This window comes from Athene noctua, chromosome 1 (assembly GCF_965140245.1).
Source record: "Athene noctua chromosome 1, bAthNoc1.hap1.1, whole genome shotgun sequence".
NCBI classification, from domain to species: Eukaryota; Metazoa; Chordata; class Aves; order Strigiformes; family Strigidae; genus Athene; species Athene noctua.
In genome coordinates this window covers 248365626-248382353 of record NC_134037.1, presented here as the reverse complement: position 1 = coordinate 248382353, position 16728 = coordinate 248365626, and the positions used below count along the sequence as shown (strand labels likewise).

Sequence of the window (16728 nt, the reverse complement as noted above, 5' to 3'; positions counted from 1 at the left end):
CATAGGGAATCTGTGAAGAGCATCTTCCCTGCAATTTCCTTGAGTCCTTGCCAGATGATTTACAGAGCATTGGGTCCCCTGGCCTATTTAATATAGAGAAAGCATAAAAATCAGTCAGCCAGAGACTTTCCTGAAAAGCTCTGCTACAAGAGTATGTTCACCTTCTCTGATAGATCCCCAAATCATAACCACAAGTACTCTGAGTAGTTGGCTGTGCTTCAAGCAAGGATTTTTATATGCAGCCAGGACTGGGACAGAATTTGCAACCGAATTAGCAAGTTAACGAGACAATCTGTTTGGGAAACATTTTACAGCTTCTAATTCCCAATCACATTAAAGGATTAACAGACAGTTTTGTGCTGGCCAGTGAGATTGGACCTTTTCTGTGCCACACAAAAGGCTCCCCTCCTGTTCTTCTCTCTACACAGTACCCCAGTGCCTCAGTGTCACCAATGTCTCTTAGTTCTATCCCTGTTACTGAGAGCGAACACGTGCCAATTTTATCCCATGTCTACTTGAGACCCATAAGCACTGTTGGTCGTTCTGGTACCTGGATGCTCCAGATACTGCACAGGGCAGCTTGGTTGTTACCCGAACTCTGTAGTTGATTTTTTCCATCATGTTCCAGTGTATAAAGCGCTGTGGTGTACAGTTTTGCTATGACTGTACAGAAGGTTGTGTGCAGGGGTGTGTTTATTTTTCGGTTTTGTTTTTAGCACTCTGTTAAAAACTACTAGGAAGTCTTCTGTCCCTGATGTATCCGAATGCCTGCAGTGGTCCCTGTGGGACTCTATAGACCTTGATATCTAAGGAGAAATGCTGGCTGGGCATGAAATACCATTAAGCACATGTAACAGGTGTTTCCAAATGCACTAACAGCCAGCTCCAATTAAATATTCATTCTACTGACACAGAATGCTATTCTTTCATGGCTTAACACAAAAGGTCACAACTTGTTTCTGTTTAAATTCTGAGAGGCCGTGAACTACTGAAGTTGAAATCAATTCCTCGGTGATTTTTCTCAGCTTTACCACCTTCATACAGCTTGTACCAAGCATAGATTTTACTGACAAGTTTATAATAATATGTTCTGGAAAAGTAAAAGTATCTTACCATCAGACTTAATGTTGTCCCATTGTATAATATCGGGAGGATCCAGAATCCATCTGTCTTTGTTAGTGGCGCGGCCTTGATTGAAATGCTGTTACAGATGCAGTTGATTCAAGTGTGAAGTATCATTAGTCTTTGTCAAAACAGATTTCACTGGCAACAGAATCATTGTTTGCACCATTGTTATATTGTTAATCATTTAAATCCATAATTATATGGTGTACATTAACTGGGCAAAGCACAAATGCTGATGATTATTATGCACAGCTATTGTCATTATTTAGCTTTCAACAACAAAGATTTTATGTAGGCCTTAATATGGCACACAGTAGTCTTACAAAAATAACGAATAATACGATCAGATTGGGGAGGATGCACTTTAACAGTTATTTGGCATCTAATTGTGACCTAGCTATGTGCTGTCCCTTTGCAGTCATTGGCATGAAATGGGTTTACATACATTATGAATCATCTGACATTAGATCACTGTTGTAATGAAATGGGATAAGTTCCTGTTTTTTCTCTTTTAACTCCTTAAAGTAGTGTAGGCAGCTAGTTCTAATGTAGTTTGAGTTCTGCACGTACTCTTTGAGCATTTAAATTTGGTAAGATGAATCTTTTCCAGTCTTTCACATACAGTATGGAGTGTGCTAATTGGATTTTTAAAAACTCCACAATTCACACTAAAATGATGCTGTCACTTTTCCACCTCACATCATAAAAGCTAACAGCCCTCAAGGATCATTGTTTTAATCCCAGTAGCAATCCACAGACACAAAAAAATTGTTAGCCAACACTTTTGAAGACCAATGACCAGGTCTATCATTTACACTGTGTTAATGAAGATACTGCTATGTGACCAATACAAAGATTAGCAGTAATAGATCACAGTTTCCCCAAGTCTTTCAGTTAATCCATTTCAAGGACTCTACATTAGACATTCACAGTAGCTGATATTTAGAAATATAAAAGACATTGACTCTAAGGAAGGAAACTGTTCTTCATGCAGCAATGCCAGTAGCCCAAACCATGCTACAATCCATAGACTACAGAAACCAAATTTACTTTACAAATTTCAGGATATTTAAAAACATATTTTAGACATGTTATTTTTTTTTTCATATAATACCTATCTTCATAAAATATCTATTTCAGACGTGTAATCACAAGTCTTCAAGAAGCCAATTTTTATAAAATGTCTTATATTACAAAATTTACATTAAACTTCAGAGAATTAGCAGCATTATCATAATGTTTACCCAAGATGTTAACACCAAAAATGTCTGATATGCTTGCAAAATTGTCATTTAGTGTGCTTAAGCTGTAATATCTTTACAAACACTTCTGCACAAGTATTTCAGAATGACAGATATAATCTGATGATTAATATATAGCAATTTTAATACAAATTTGCATTTTTTGTCCATTGCACTGGAATGAGTCAGGTTTTTTGAATTATTCAAAATTATACAGCTACCAAAATAGGTTTAAATTTTATCTACATGAAATTAGCTTTAAATTAAATTCCATAAAATACATATAGCTCAGTATAACTTAGCATATAAAATAACAAAAACATATTCTTTTAAATGCCTTTATCTGTTTCAGAGTAGTGAGATAACAAAAAAGCCGACATTTCAATTTGTTCTTTTCTTTATCACACAAGTTATTTATGTAAACACTTGAATTAAACTATTTAAGCACAACCTTGATTTTCAGCATGTTTTAATCTCATTGAAATTGATGGGATTTAAATATATCCTTGTATATTTTATTAAGTATGAAAGTCCTTAAGAGCATCCTGAAAGACAAACATGCTTAAATGCTTTGGTAAACTATGGGTTATATACTATATCTGAAGATGCTACCCCATAAGATTGATTTGGCCCAACTTCGAAAAGAAAACTACAACAGTTCTATTGTGGAGACTTATGAATAACTCTTAATTGTGCCTGTGAGGATGACTGGGCCTGGGGTGGGGTAAACACAGGCAGATTATCTCATGTATTGAGGTCTGAAGTGGAGTAATGCCACTGCAAAAGGCAGATTGCAAGTCCACCTTATTGGCAACCAAAACAAAGTGTTCTCAAAATATGCTCAGTTACCCTCCTTAGCCCATAAGCTGTATAGAAGTCCATGCTAGTCACAGAGCATGAGCTCTGCTCTGTAAATCCACATAGATAAGCACCGTGATGGTGAACAGGAGAAAGGTTTCATCAGATTCTGCATCTGTTCCCCTACCACCAATGCATCTTTTGTCCCAATTCCCATCTTAACTACCTTTGTAATGACAGTTTTAGTGTCCAAGACAAGGCAAGGCAAGGAGCAAACCTTAATGTAGAGTCCCTAATGACAGAAATGACCCATTAGCACAGCTACAATATCTTTATAGTTCATGCAGACATCACTGTTGGCAGCCATAGTCACCATCATCAATAATACATAATTCAAGACTGGCATCTTCATTCCAAAAACAGAGAAACGTATTAAAAATTATTCCTAATAGGAATGGATTCAGCACATTTTTTATCCTTTTATTGCATGACTTTGCACAGCTGTTTTCTGTATACTTGCCTTTTAAAATCTGAATCATTCCTACTGAACTATCTTTCCCCCAAGAGAACTGTGTGCAGTTTTGTGGCATCATGGCAATAGTTAATCCCCTTTGCTACTTCATGCTATTGGGAACTTCCCTAAGTCTGTGAGGTGGTTTCCCTCAAAGAATGATTGCGTTTTATGAAAATATTATAATAAATGACTGTTCCTGGGATCTCATAAAAAGATCTCTATACATTCAGTGACATTAGGGTCATTCTCATTTTTAATTCTTCCTTGAATTCCTTTAAATCAAATTTAATACCTAAAATGATCTACCTACACTGCTGTACACCTCTATATGATTTGTCTTCTCCTTAGCCAGAAAACTATTCCTATAATTCTGTAAAATAACCTGCAATATGTATGTTTTACTAAAAGAATATTGAGTAAATATAGATTGTGATAGAAAGAAACAGAAATATGTTATAAAAAACATTTAAGCCACAGTGTCCTGATGTTAATGACATACCTTTGGAATTAGCTGCTTAGCTGAGTGTATAAGACAACTCCAATTAATCTATACATCTGTATTTCTTTTTTCTTTATAGAAAGCAGAGATTGCTGTTGCGCCTCTGACCATCACTTTGGTACGAGAAGAGGTCATTGATTTTTCTAAGCCTTTTATGAGTTTGGGGATATCCATTATGATCAAAAAGCCCCAGAAATCTAAACCAGGAGTGTTTTCCTTCTTGGACCCTTTGGCCTATGAGATCTGGATGTGCATAGTCTTTGCCTACATTGGTGTCAGTGTGGTCCTGTTCCTAGTTAGCAGGTTTAGCCCATATGAGTGGCACACAGAAGAACCAGAGGATGGGAAAGAAGGACCCAGTGACCAGCCTCCCAATGAGTTTGGCATATTCAACAGCCTCTGGTTTTCCCTGGGTGCCTTTATGCAACAAGGATGTGATATTTCCCCAAGGTTTGTGTCAAATCTTTTTACATTTGCATTTTATCTTCAACACTGAAGCATAAAATCTTCCTTCATTTATTTTCCTGGCAGTGTTTTGAAGTTCATTCTTTGGGAAGCCTTTTCATTTTTTTTGTTTTCTAATAGCTATGATAAGGGCAAGAGAGAATCTGCTTTGAATTTCAGTCATTACTATTATTTTACGTATGTCAATTTGCATGAACCACAAACAGCTCTCAGAAACAGCAGGTACACACAGGAGTAATTCCACTGAGTTGACTTCAGAGGAACTGTGTTGTTGCTAAATTAGTTCCATTGGATTACAATTATGAAATGCACACTATTATGCTGAATATTTGCATTGCATGAATGAATGTCCCATTTCTGTTCCTATCAAGTTCTACAGCACTGCTTCCAGAATGTCACTGTCTATGAGAGAGAGAATATTTGACCATCTGTTTCTGAGAAGCCACACTGTATTCCTAAACTATGCCTTACAGAGTGGGTGCCTTATATGTAATATAGACCCCAGGCCTGAATTTCAAAACGTTTTAAGATGTTCTGGAACTTCAGTGTGCAGTAACTACACGTTCTTATTTAAACATTATGACCCAATCTTTCAAATCTGAACGCTTCATTTTAGCCATTTATAGTGAGATTTAAAGAGTGTTCAGCATTGGCCTAACTCTGCTATTATTGAAGTTAGCAATTAAACTCATACTGATTAAAACTGGATGTACATTACTCCTCAACAGCTTTCTCATCAAATTACAAGTATTAAAATGGAAAATATAAATTTTTGCTTAACAAAAATATCTCTGTTACCACAAAATACTTGCTTCTTAAATAAGAAAAATGTGAAAGTTCAAATGATTGCAGTAGCTTGTAGAATGTTTGATATGTTTGGGTGACAGGAACATTTTAATCCTAGAGCCAACATAATCCATGTGCAAAACCTTTTGTGTCTTTTGAGTTTTTTTTAAGAGGAAACAGAGAAAGCTACCGATTTACGGATACCATGCTTTACTTTTGTCTCCAAAAAGAGATTACCTATCCAGTATTTTTGACAAAATTTTTGCTATGTTAGGCATTTCCTGAAATAATAACACTGGGATTACTTTTCAAGGGAATTTAGACATCTGTATGTGCATGATACATAGTAATACAGTGAACTCTGCACTGTAGGCATTAAGATAGAAGAGAAAAACCATTTATTAGTATTTGAAATGCAAATGATCTCCCTCCCATTGACTGTTAATGATATATGTTCAGGAATAATGGTGCCTTCTCTCTTTCTCTCTCTTTCTTCATGGCTTAAGAGACAGGAAAATGTGCATTATCTTATTCATGTTTAGATCCCTCTCAGGTCGCATTGTTGGAGGTGTCTGGTGGTTCTTCACGCTCATCATTATTTCATCCTACACTGCTAACCTTGCTGCTTTCTTGACTGTTGAGCGAATGGTCTCACCCATAGAAAGTGCAGAAGACCTTGCCAAACAAACCGAAATTGCTTATGGGACACTGGACTCAGGGTCAACCAAAGAGTTCTTCCGAGTAAGTTGGCATGTCCATGAGAGCAGCTCTCCCTAGCGAATGCTCTTATAAGATGCTTGGAAGTGTGAAAAAAAGTTACTTTGCAATTATGTGTGATACAGTGTGTAACTGCTACAATATTTCAGCTACATTTTTACCCCCACAACACCATTTGTTGTTTTCAGCTATTTTAATTCATGGAAAGCTTATTGATCCTGTCATATTGGGCAAAAGAGGTGCCCTGAGGGACACTGAAGCCAGTGATAATTAAAGCAGCATTGCCCTATTGATTCATCTGAAGCTACAGTACTAAAATGTGCAGCATTGAAAGCCTATGATGATGAACATGGAGTCTTGCAGGTTTTGTTATGCTTATGGATTTGGCTGTGTGCATTTTGCTTTAGGGTCTTGGGTGGTGGGCAGGAAATGCATTTTTTAATTTTTTGACTTTTCAGATGAATAATAAAGAGAAAATATGTCTTGGGGATATGTGGTTAGAGCATTAGGAAATAACCTAAATAGCCGTTCATATGTCTGTGCTGTCTGTATTGATTACTTCATTTTCATTTGCTTTCCTGTGTTAGTGTGGTTGGTAATCCGCATCATTTGCCAGCTGGAAAACAGGGAATCTGGACATCACAAGGAATACATAATAAACAGCCCCCCCCCCCCCCCCCCCCCCCCCCGCTTTATTTATTTCATGTTTCTAGCAGATGAAAGTTAAGCCTAGCAGACTGAATATTTGTGAGTTTAGTGTTTGAACATGGCTCTGAATAAATGCTGTGAGACAGTAATCCTTCCCTGGAAATTACACAGCTTAGGAGCATTATTTATCTGAAAGGTGCATTTTAAGGCATTTTTAGAAGAAAAGAAGATGAAGTGATACTTTATTATTATAGTCTAATTGAAAGGGAGCTGTTCTGTGTTAGGTACTCCCATGTACCTTGACTGTTTTCAGTTTGGCCAAACTGAAATCAGAAAATCATTAACAAAATTATGGATGGGATTTGTGAACTATAGACAGTATCATTTCAAGGGCAGCTGCTGAGTGACCCCCTAAAGATCTGTAGTGAAATAATCTTTTTTATTCTGAGAGATATCCCCATAGAACATGCAGATAGTTTCTGTTAGATGTAAAAAGGTGATGCCTCATAAGATATAAATGGCACTTAACCAGCACACAGTGGTTAAGCCTTCACATAATGAAGCTGTCCAAGGAGTTTAATCTAAGCTAGTTTTCAAGATTTCTTCTATAGACACTGGAGAAAGCAAGCACCCCTGTGTATCCTGTATAGGACAAGTGTGTTGTGTTGAAATAAATCACCCTTTAAAGTATCTTCCTCTGCATAAAGTCTAGAGGGATCCCACTGAAATGTCTAGGGTACTTGGTGCATCCTTTTTTAATGGATACAGTTCAGCAACAGGTTTCTACTTAGATGTGTGTTCTTCTAGAGCCAGGGTTTTGGTATACACCTAAATAGGACACTACAGATGCTCTCTGGGAGCTTTATTTTTACCTCAAGAGGTACAAACTCAGCTTGTGGTCCCTAGAAGCCCTGATTTCACATCAAACGTCTACAAAAATGGTGGCATTAAGATATAGGAGGCTTGTCTGAGAATCAAAATAGTTTGATCCTGAGATGGGCAAATTTCCTATATAATCCCTCAGTACTCATTATTTATATTCATCTATGCTTAACCCATTAATTCTCCTTTAGGTCAATTTGTGAAAGGTTAGGTATTTAATTCTGTCAATCCCAGTTTTGGTCCATCACAACCTGAGGTGGTAACGACAATATCTGAATATAAATAGTTCTTTCAACTAGAATGAAGCTGTGATGATAGTTAAAAACATGATGCTGAGGACTAGGCAGATTTATTCAACTTTAGATTTAGTAAGTTGTTGCATTTTCAGGAGCATCCAGTGCTTGCAGTTTTTTTAGTGATGATGCAAAAATTGATTATCATGGAAATAGTAAAGAATGAAGGAATGGAGTTGTTTTCTTAAGAGTTTCAAAATGCTCATACAAGCAACTGTTTTGAAGTAATGAGGTCAGGTCTTTTGACATAAGAACAGTCTTGGTCACAAAAATTTCATGATTCATTTAAATTATCCTGTAAATACAGATGCTTTTTTGTTTGAATCAGTATTTTGTGAAGATCTCTCCTTAAAGAGAGATCTTCTTTGTCCTCTGTAATGACATCCATTCTTTCGCTTTAATCTTAAAGGGTTACAAGAAAAAAGAAAGAAAATCAATGTTCTTTATTTTTTTCCTTTATTTCAAAATACAAAGGGAAACATTAAAAGTATCTACAAATATTAAATGTAGTTGCATATGCAAAATTTGAAGCTTTATCAAGATTTAAACTGTGTTGATCACTTTTTAAAAATGGTGCAATTGAGGCCATGTTATCAAATGATTTCTAATCTCTGCAACACTGTGGTGATTGTTAATGATAACACATGTGCTATTTCTAAAAATATTTTTCACAAAACAGGGACAAAGATAAAATATCATTGACAGACAATATTTGCCCAAACACTCAGAATCACAGAATCACAGAATCGTTTAGGTTGGAAAAGACCTTGAAGATCATCCACTCCAACCGTCAACCTAGCACTGACAGTTCCCAACTACACCAGATCCCTCAGTGCTATGTCGACCCAGCTCTTAAACACCTCCAGGGATGGGGACTCCACCACTTCCCTGGGCAGCCCATTCCAATGCCCAACAACCCCTTCTGGAAAGAAATACTTCCTAATATCTAGTCTAAACCTTCCCTGGTGCAACTTGAGGCCATTCCCTCTTGTCCTATCGCTTATTACTTGGTTAAAGAGACTCATCCCCACTCTCTGCACCCTCCTTTCAGGTAGCTGTAGAGGGCGATGAGGTCTCCCCTCAGCCTCCTCTTCTCCAGACTAAACACCCCCAGTTCCCTCAGCCGCTCCTCGTACGACCTGTGCTCCAGACCCTGCACCAGCTCCGTTGCCCTTCTCTGGACACGCTCGAGTCATTCAATGTCCTTTTTGTCGTGAGGGGCCCAAAACTGAACACAGGAATCGAGGGGCGGCCTCAGCAGTGCCGAGGACAGGGGTAAGATCCCTTCCCTGTCCCTGCTGGCCACAATATTTCTCATGCAAACCAGGATACCATTGGCCTTCTTGACCACCTGGGCACACTCTTTTCATAATACATAAATTAAGACCCACCCTGAAACAATAACAAGAAGACTTGTTTGCCAGGTCTAACATTTTGTGTGGTTGGAAGAAAACATCATCACTTCTGTAATTAGAGTCATGAGTAACTTTTCTGTCAGTGATTGATACCTGGCTGAAGATGAGCCTTCAGGGCAGTTTCTCATCATTTGATCCTTTCTGATGAAAATATCAGAAACTCTAAACAGCTTTTCAGTCTGTATTAATTTTCAATTGCAAACAGAAAAGAGAAGGGTCATTTTAAGAAAAATTAGACTTTGAGTTTCTTAGCGAGAGTTGCATTTTCTGAGCAGCTTGCTCAAGGTGAAAAGAGCTTAGTTTTAGCAGTCCTACTCAGAAAAGTCCTAAATGAAAATTATCGTAGGTTCGCTGACTGCAAGGGAAAGCTGCAATGTTTCCTCATATGATAATAAAGAATATCTGTTGGTTCACTCTTCAGTTTTCGTTCTGAGTTGACATGTAGAAATTGAATGTTAACAAATGGAAGTTTGGGAGAAGAAAATGTTCTTACAGAGCAGATACCTTGTTAGACTTTGCGTAATTTTTTTGTCTCTTGATGGGCAAAAGAAACTAAATCCTAAAAAAAAATAGCTTTAAATCAACCTTTTTCAGCTGATTTAGGGCATAGTTTCCTCTTACTAATAGAGCTATTTTATGTGCTGCGTGTTTTTAGTTTTGAAGGAAAGTGACCTAGTATACGTTTACTTTATAAAGAGTCTGATGATGTAGATACTAAGATGTAAAAAATGATTGGAAGTGCAAGCAGACAAAGGCAAATAAATATTCTTTAAGTGATGCCTGATTCATTAATGATCTCTTGCACTTCTTTTCTTTCTGTAAATTTAAATCTATGAAATTACATCAGCGTAAAGCAAAAAGAATGCATAGGTGTCTTAGTTTATGCTCTGCTCTCAGCCACTATTATATAAATGAAAAAGTAGCTATGCCTACAGTGGAGAGTGTGACGAGGCAGAATGTGATTGTGAACATGCATAGCTGTTATTAATTTAAATTGTACTGTATTTGACAGAAAGATAAAATGATGCATATAGACAAGCTAAAAAAGCAAGGATAATTTATGATGTTCTGCTGTATGGTATTTTTATTGAACATTTCTGGTTAAATGCCACTTACTTTCAAGTGAAACCTCCTTCCCTAACAAATTACTTTCTAAGTAATAATACAATCATCCAGTAATTGGTAAAAAGAAGCGCTTCGGGGAAATTACTTTTACCTATACAAAGGCTCAGTTGCAGGCTTTTTGAAGCCATTGTGTATTTAAATAATACCTAGTTTATAGAATTGGATATTAATTTAAATGTTCTAAGGCCCTTTGTTTTGGGGATTTATAGTAATGAATATTTTCCTGGAGTGCTCAGCACAGTGTAGGAATGGGCACGTTGACCAAATCTTGCTCAGCTGAAAACTACTGTTGACTCAAATAAAAGCTGACTTGAGCATTGTGTTCTAAAGTACTTTTTGCAGAATGCGTAAGAGAAGACAAGTGTCATCTGTTATTAAATAAAAACACTGTGTAGTGTTCAGCTGATGCACTGCTGGTGTGCATGTATGTATCCCTCTTGCTGGAGGAAGCAAAGGAGTTGTTGAGTGAAGCTAACAAGCATGGGAAGCTTCTCAGCCTGACAGCATTTCCTTTCTTTCTTTAAATGAAAATATTTATGTGCTTTTATTTTTTATTGTTTTATTTTTGCTTAAGTTGTTACTTGTGGTTACACTATGCATTCCCAGACAGGAAAATTTCCAACTAATGCTCTCTGAGCCATGAATTCTTGCACATTCTTTGAGCAAGCACATTTCTTACTCAATAACTGGCAGGATCAGAGTCTTTAAAATAAATCCACTGATACTGTGGTTCTAAAAACATACCTAATACTTCTTTAAGATAAGTGCTTAGGGCATTTTGTTTCCTTTACTAGCATATTTGGTCCAATTTGCTGTTTCCATCTTTTATTGTGAACCATGTCTTAAAATGTTGTGCAGCCTTTCTGAATGTAAATTGAATGCAATGGTATTCTGGACTCTTGAATTATGAAAGCAGAAATCTTACTTAAGCCACTGTGGTTTTGATGGTGTAAGAAGTAGGTGTTAGAGCTGCAAAATACTTCAGGATTCAGCTCCGTATTTATGGGGAGATTATTCTGCTGTATCTCTTTCCCATACACTTTTATTGTGGATATCTACTTCATATATAATTCATATATAATTCCTTAAAACACACTTCACAACACTTTGACTGTGTGAACTGCCTTTAGCTATCAGCAAATTCAGGTCTTAGCTTTGCAGTTATTTTATTGTGACTGCTAGAGGCTAACTGGACCTAAAAATATTGATTATATAGTATTGATATTTCTTGTTTCTTTTAAAATAATCATGGAATTCAAAGAAAATCCTTATCCAAGTATGATTTTCCCAACCCCAGTTGTTTGAAAAATGAAGTATGATTGATTTTCTTTTGAACAGTGCCATTCTTAAATGTTACAATATTCGTTTGTTCTAACTTCTTTTTAATTTTCTCCAGAGATCAAAAATAGCAGTGTATGAAAAGATGTGGACCTACATGAAATCAGCTGAGCCATCAGTGTTCACTAGGACTACTGCAGAGGGAGTAGCTCGTGTCCGCAAATCCAAGGGCAAGTTTGCCTTCCTGCTGGAGTCCACCATGAATGAATACATTGAGCAACGAAAGCCATGTGACACCATGAAAGTGGGAGGAAATCTGGATTCGAAAGGCTATGGCGTAGCCACACCGAAGGGTTCTCCATTAAGGTGGGTGGAATAGTATAACAATATAAAATGTGTTGTTATAGTATTCCACCTTCCCTGATGTCCCTGATATAGCTCTTTTTGTTTTGTGTGTGAACATGGTATGTTATTTTTCTTTTCTTCCATTTCATATTTTTTTGATCAACAAAGGTAACCATTTCTAATTGTGATATGGATTTAGCAGTTATAGTTGGCATATCTTTCAAGGCCATATAAAAACCAAACTGGTTGAACACTAGCTACTTCAAGTCAGCCTCAATAGAATTAACATCAGCTATTTCATCAGCTTCTTTCACCAAATTCAACTGTTTATAGCACTATTATGCCTACATTATCTGCATTAGTATGTGCATCAATAATATGCCTACATTTTATCGTTTGTTTATTGGTTTTGGCTGCTAATTTCTGACTAAGAAGCTGCCTGTAACATCTTTTTTTAAATGTCATCACCTGGAGGCAATTAGTCCTTCATCAAAGCAACTTCATTATAGTACTTTTTGTCAAAGCACCTTCTTATTTAGAAAAAAAAAGTTTGTGTTTCTAGCATTATGCATTTCAGTACTGCCTTCAAACTCACCAGTATTTAGTTTATCATGGTATCAGACATACTCAGTCAAGTAAGAGAGTTTTTGATTCACGGACAGAACATCATTTGCTTTTCATCCAAATTGTCAGTGAAACAGAAATGAAGGTACTAGTTCTGTGTTTAAATTGGCAGTATTTACCACTGTGTTGTCTTTAATGTTTAAGGCAAACAAAACTGGCGTTTTTCCTCTGGTAGACTTGCCAATTTTCTTTAAAAGAGCAACTAGCAGATTGAGGGAGTGTGGCCTGTGTAGTCCTACAGTGATAGGGCACATGTGTGTTAGGGGAGAAGGAGTGGCCTGTGAAGCAAGCAGCACCCCACTTCTCCAATTTGTGCTTGTGATAAGGGATTACAGCAGGCTCTGATGAAATATATTCACAAAGTGAGTTGAAGGGAGGAGTTGCAAGCATAGATGGAGCCATAGTTCTGTGCAGGAAATAATTAAGGAGGTACCTGTCTGCATCTGTGACTGCAGAGGTAACCTCATTGCCACTATGCAGATTACTAGGCTCACTCTTAACAACCTGGTTTAACCTGTAGATAATACCACAAACCTCAATAGCCTTAACTGTTTTACACGGATGGGAATAGGAGTATCATCAGAATCACTTGCATTCACAGCAAAAGATTTGTATGTGCAGGGGAAAATCAGGCCAGTCATTTCAGTGACTGAATATGAATTTTTGGTTGTTAACATTCAGTACCTCTCAGGTTTAAAACCTGCCACCTTCACTGCTGAATGAAGTAGTAAGAGAACATGAGGAGGTGAGAGAGGGAAAATAACAGCAATAAAAATATTAATTATAAAGAAAAACATGTCCAGAACTCATGGGTTTATTAAAGGTATAAGACAACAGATACTAGGAGAGGCTGACCTATTATATGGTATATTTTCAAAGCACTTATTTTTAATTTATATTTCTAATAGATTGCTGTCTGTTGCCCAGTGTTTCAGACAACCTAGAAGCTGTAGGCAGCACTGCAGTTTGGTGGAGCTGCTGTCCCATAGCAAGGAAATGCCCATTGCTGACACCGTCATGCTTTACTGTGCCAAAGCTAGGGCAGACTTTTTAGGAATCACTTTAGCTTCTGTCATATATATCATAGCAGTGGGCTGTTGAGCATGCTTTAGGGTGCTCTTCAGTCCCTCTCACTTTTTTCTTCAGAGTGTCCAACACCAACAAGCCTGTTATAATGAGCACTAGTAGCCAGTGAAATTTGGTTTGTGTCAAATTTGGGCTTATTTCAGTTTTTTTTAAGTTGGCTTGATAAAAATATCTTGGAGTAATGGGGACAAGACACAAAGGAGTTAGAAGAAAGAGGGCCTAGTAAGACCGTTTAATAAGAACAGAGAAGACGAGTACAACCATGATTGTAAGGACCAAGTGTGACATCCTGGTTCTATCCCAGCTAGAGACCAAGCTCTCATGTTTCATTGACGCCAGTTTGGTCTAACTGGGGGTCAGCAGCTATCATAAGGGTGGTGTGATCAAAAGCATTTGATTTTTCACATCCTACCTTCAAACATGTTTCAAAAAAGGGAATAGGGGATATCCTGAAAATTGGACCAAATCTTCTTTCAAGCTGTCTCGACTGGATGTCCATATCCATGCCTTTCCCGAGCGTTTCTTTCACATGTGCTAAGCTGCTCGCTCTCCTGCTGCACCCCATTTCTCCTCCAGCCCTAGTGACAGATCTCAGGCAGCACATCAGTGCTGCTTACCTATTAAAAACATTAAGCAACATGCTTAATGTTCTGCACAAAAATAAAGAACAATCAATACCTCACATTCATACTGTCTGTTCCATGTATGTCTATAGACAGTAGTGCTTATTGAAGAGGGGAAAAGCTTCCTACCCCTGTGCTTTTGATCAGAAAAGACTCAGCTGTAAATTATAACTGCATGCTTCAGTATTTTCTGAATTGTTTGCAATTGTAGAATTTGCTGGTTTTGCTCTTTTGACTGCATCCCACATGGTAGTGTTTCTGTTACTGATGAGATGACTTATGTATCTGCTGCCTGCACAGATAATTGCAAATATTGAACATGCAGTTTGAAATCCATGAAGGGACAGACTAGCTAAGCTCCTTACATAAATTACTCAAAAGACACACTTTGCTATGGGAGTTGTAAATCTTATATTTTATTTAATAATCATAATTTCCTGTTTGAGTTCTGTGTAGGCTACAAATTGTTTGATGTAGTTCACAACTAATTGCAAGTAGCACATAAATGTTAAACATTCACACTCTATTCTTTGGCTGTTCAGGACTAGGGAAAAATATCTTTTTTTTCAAATGAATTATTAATATTAAATTATTCACTAAACTCTTCGAACACCTATTTCACTAGACATGTTTTAGTCTTAATCCTCCTCCTTCTTACAGTGATTATAAATCAGGAGTTTTTTCACTGAAAATATACTAACAGCTGCATAAATTGATGCGAGTGTATGGAAAAACAGACCATATATTTTCACACATCTGACACTGACAGAAAGTGGGGTAGTCTAAATCAGAGTTTGTCCTGTAGCATAGGGCTAGCGATGGTTTCCTGCCATCACATCACTGGGCTCATGTTCATTACAGAGCACATACCCATCACTTTTAACTCATGCAGATGAAATCCACCTGTCAGAGTGATCCAGAGACTGGTCTCTCTGGTCTCTCTGTTGCTCATGACCCTACACATGAGCAGGGTAGTGGATTTTAATTTGAAGCTCTTCCTTACTGGGTTCCATGCTACACTCCTGCAGTGTTCAACCAGTACCTATTGGCTAATTGGGATAATGTTTTCTCAGTGCTGGTGCAGTGGTAGGATTCATGCATATCACTGGATGGAGGAGAATGGGAAATGCCTGATGTGTATTTCTTTTATGCCTACCAGGCAGTACCACATTACACATCATGTGTGTCTCCTTCCTTCCTTCCTTTTCAGTGATATTCATTTCTATATAATGTTGTAAAAGACTGGAATATTTGAGAAGGAATGTGGGATTGAGGGCAAAGGCCCTTCTCACAGCACAGATTGAGTTTCTGTCATGGTACTACCCAGCTGTCCTTACTGTTTCCTCCTACCACGGTAGGTATCCTTCCCAAACTGCTGTGTAGTAATCAGTGTGAATTAATGAGGTTTTTTTCTTCAAAGGTGGTGTTTTCAAAGGTGGTTAAGAGTTCTGCTTGTCTGCTTAGCAAGACCTGCCTTTGTAAATGTGTTGTCATTTTAAAATGTTCTCATGGCCGGACTTCAGGCCGCTGCGGATCACCCCTGGCTCATCTGTCTTGCCACTTGCAGTAGTCTGTGTTTCTAGAGGGCAACACCTGGAGATCTTGTACTACACAAATCCTGTGCTTTGCATGCCTCTGCTTTTCTGTTTTAGATATGTAGGCGCCATAAACAAGTTTGAATAGTGGTAAACATGAGAGTTTTCCATTCTAAGAGGTTATGGAAAGGGAAGTAGGGGCAATATTGTCTTAAAGGTACACTAAAAGCGTTTTCTACTTTTTGTACCTTGAAGTTGTTTGATTCAAAGGTGAATGACAGGTTGGGCTAAAAATTTAGTTGTTGCCATCGTATCTGTGACTGTTTTAACTAAGGACATCTGGCTGTCCTGTCCTGCAGCCAACAGTACGCAGCGTGGATGAGCGAAACCTGCTCAGGTCATGTCTGGTGAGAAAATTTTGAGTCCAGACAGATGAGAGTGGCAGGATTACATCTAGCTAAATAATTAAAAACTGTTGTGAATGGATGTGTTGATGCATTTTAGAGATGGGTGCTGGTTGTTCATCAACCTGATGAAATCCAGAGTTATATTAAATTCCCACTGTTTCAATTACAGTTGTTTATAGATACAAATCTTGGATTCTATATATCATCATTCAGGTCTCTATTCTTTTTGCATAGTGAAGAAATAGCTCCAGTTTGACTTTAGGAGGAATTCTTTTATGTTGTGGAGAGGAAGGCAAAAATGTCCACATGGTGATACCTGCTG

At 37.5% G+C, this 16728-nt stretch overlaps 1 protein-coding gene across 11 annotated transcripts in view; it reads left to right on the top strand.

Moving 5' to 3' along the window:
* Positions 1 to 16728, top strand: part of GRIA4 (glutamate ionotropic receptor AMPA type subunit 4) — a 245231-nt gene that overhangs the window by 190955 nt on the left and 37548 nt on the right. For 8 of the 11 annotated variants that reach the window (XM_074916324.1, XM_074916299.1, XM_074916291.1 and 5 more), the window contains 3 exons: positions 4257 to 4627; positions 5971 to 6169; positions 11905 to 12152. The exons of 2 other annotated variants lie outside the window; for them this stretch is intronic. In XM_074916324.1, the coding sequence (XP_074772425.1) occupies positions 4257 to 4627; positions 5971 to 6169; positions 11905 to 12152 (818 nt within the window). The remainder of the gene's footprint in view (positions 1 to 4256; positions 4628 to 5970; positions 6170 to 11904; positions 12153 to 16728) is intronic. One more of the 11 variants, XM_074916334.1, reaches the window with a different exon arrangement.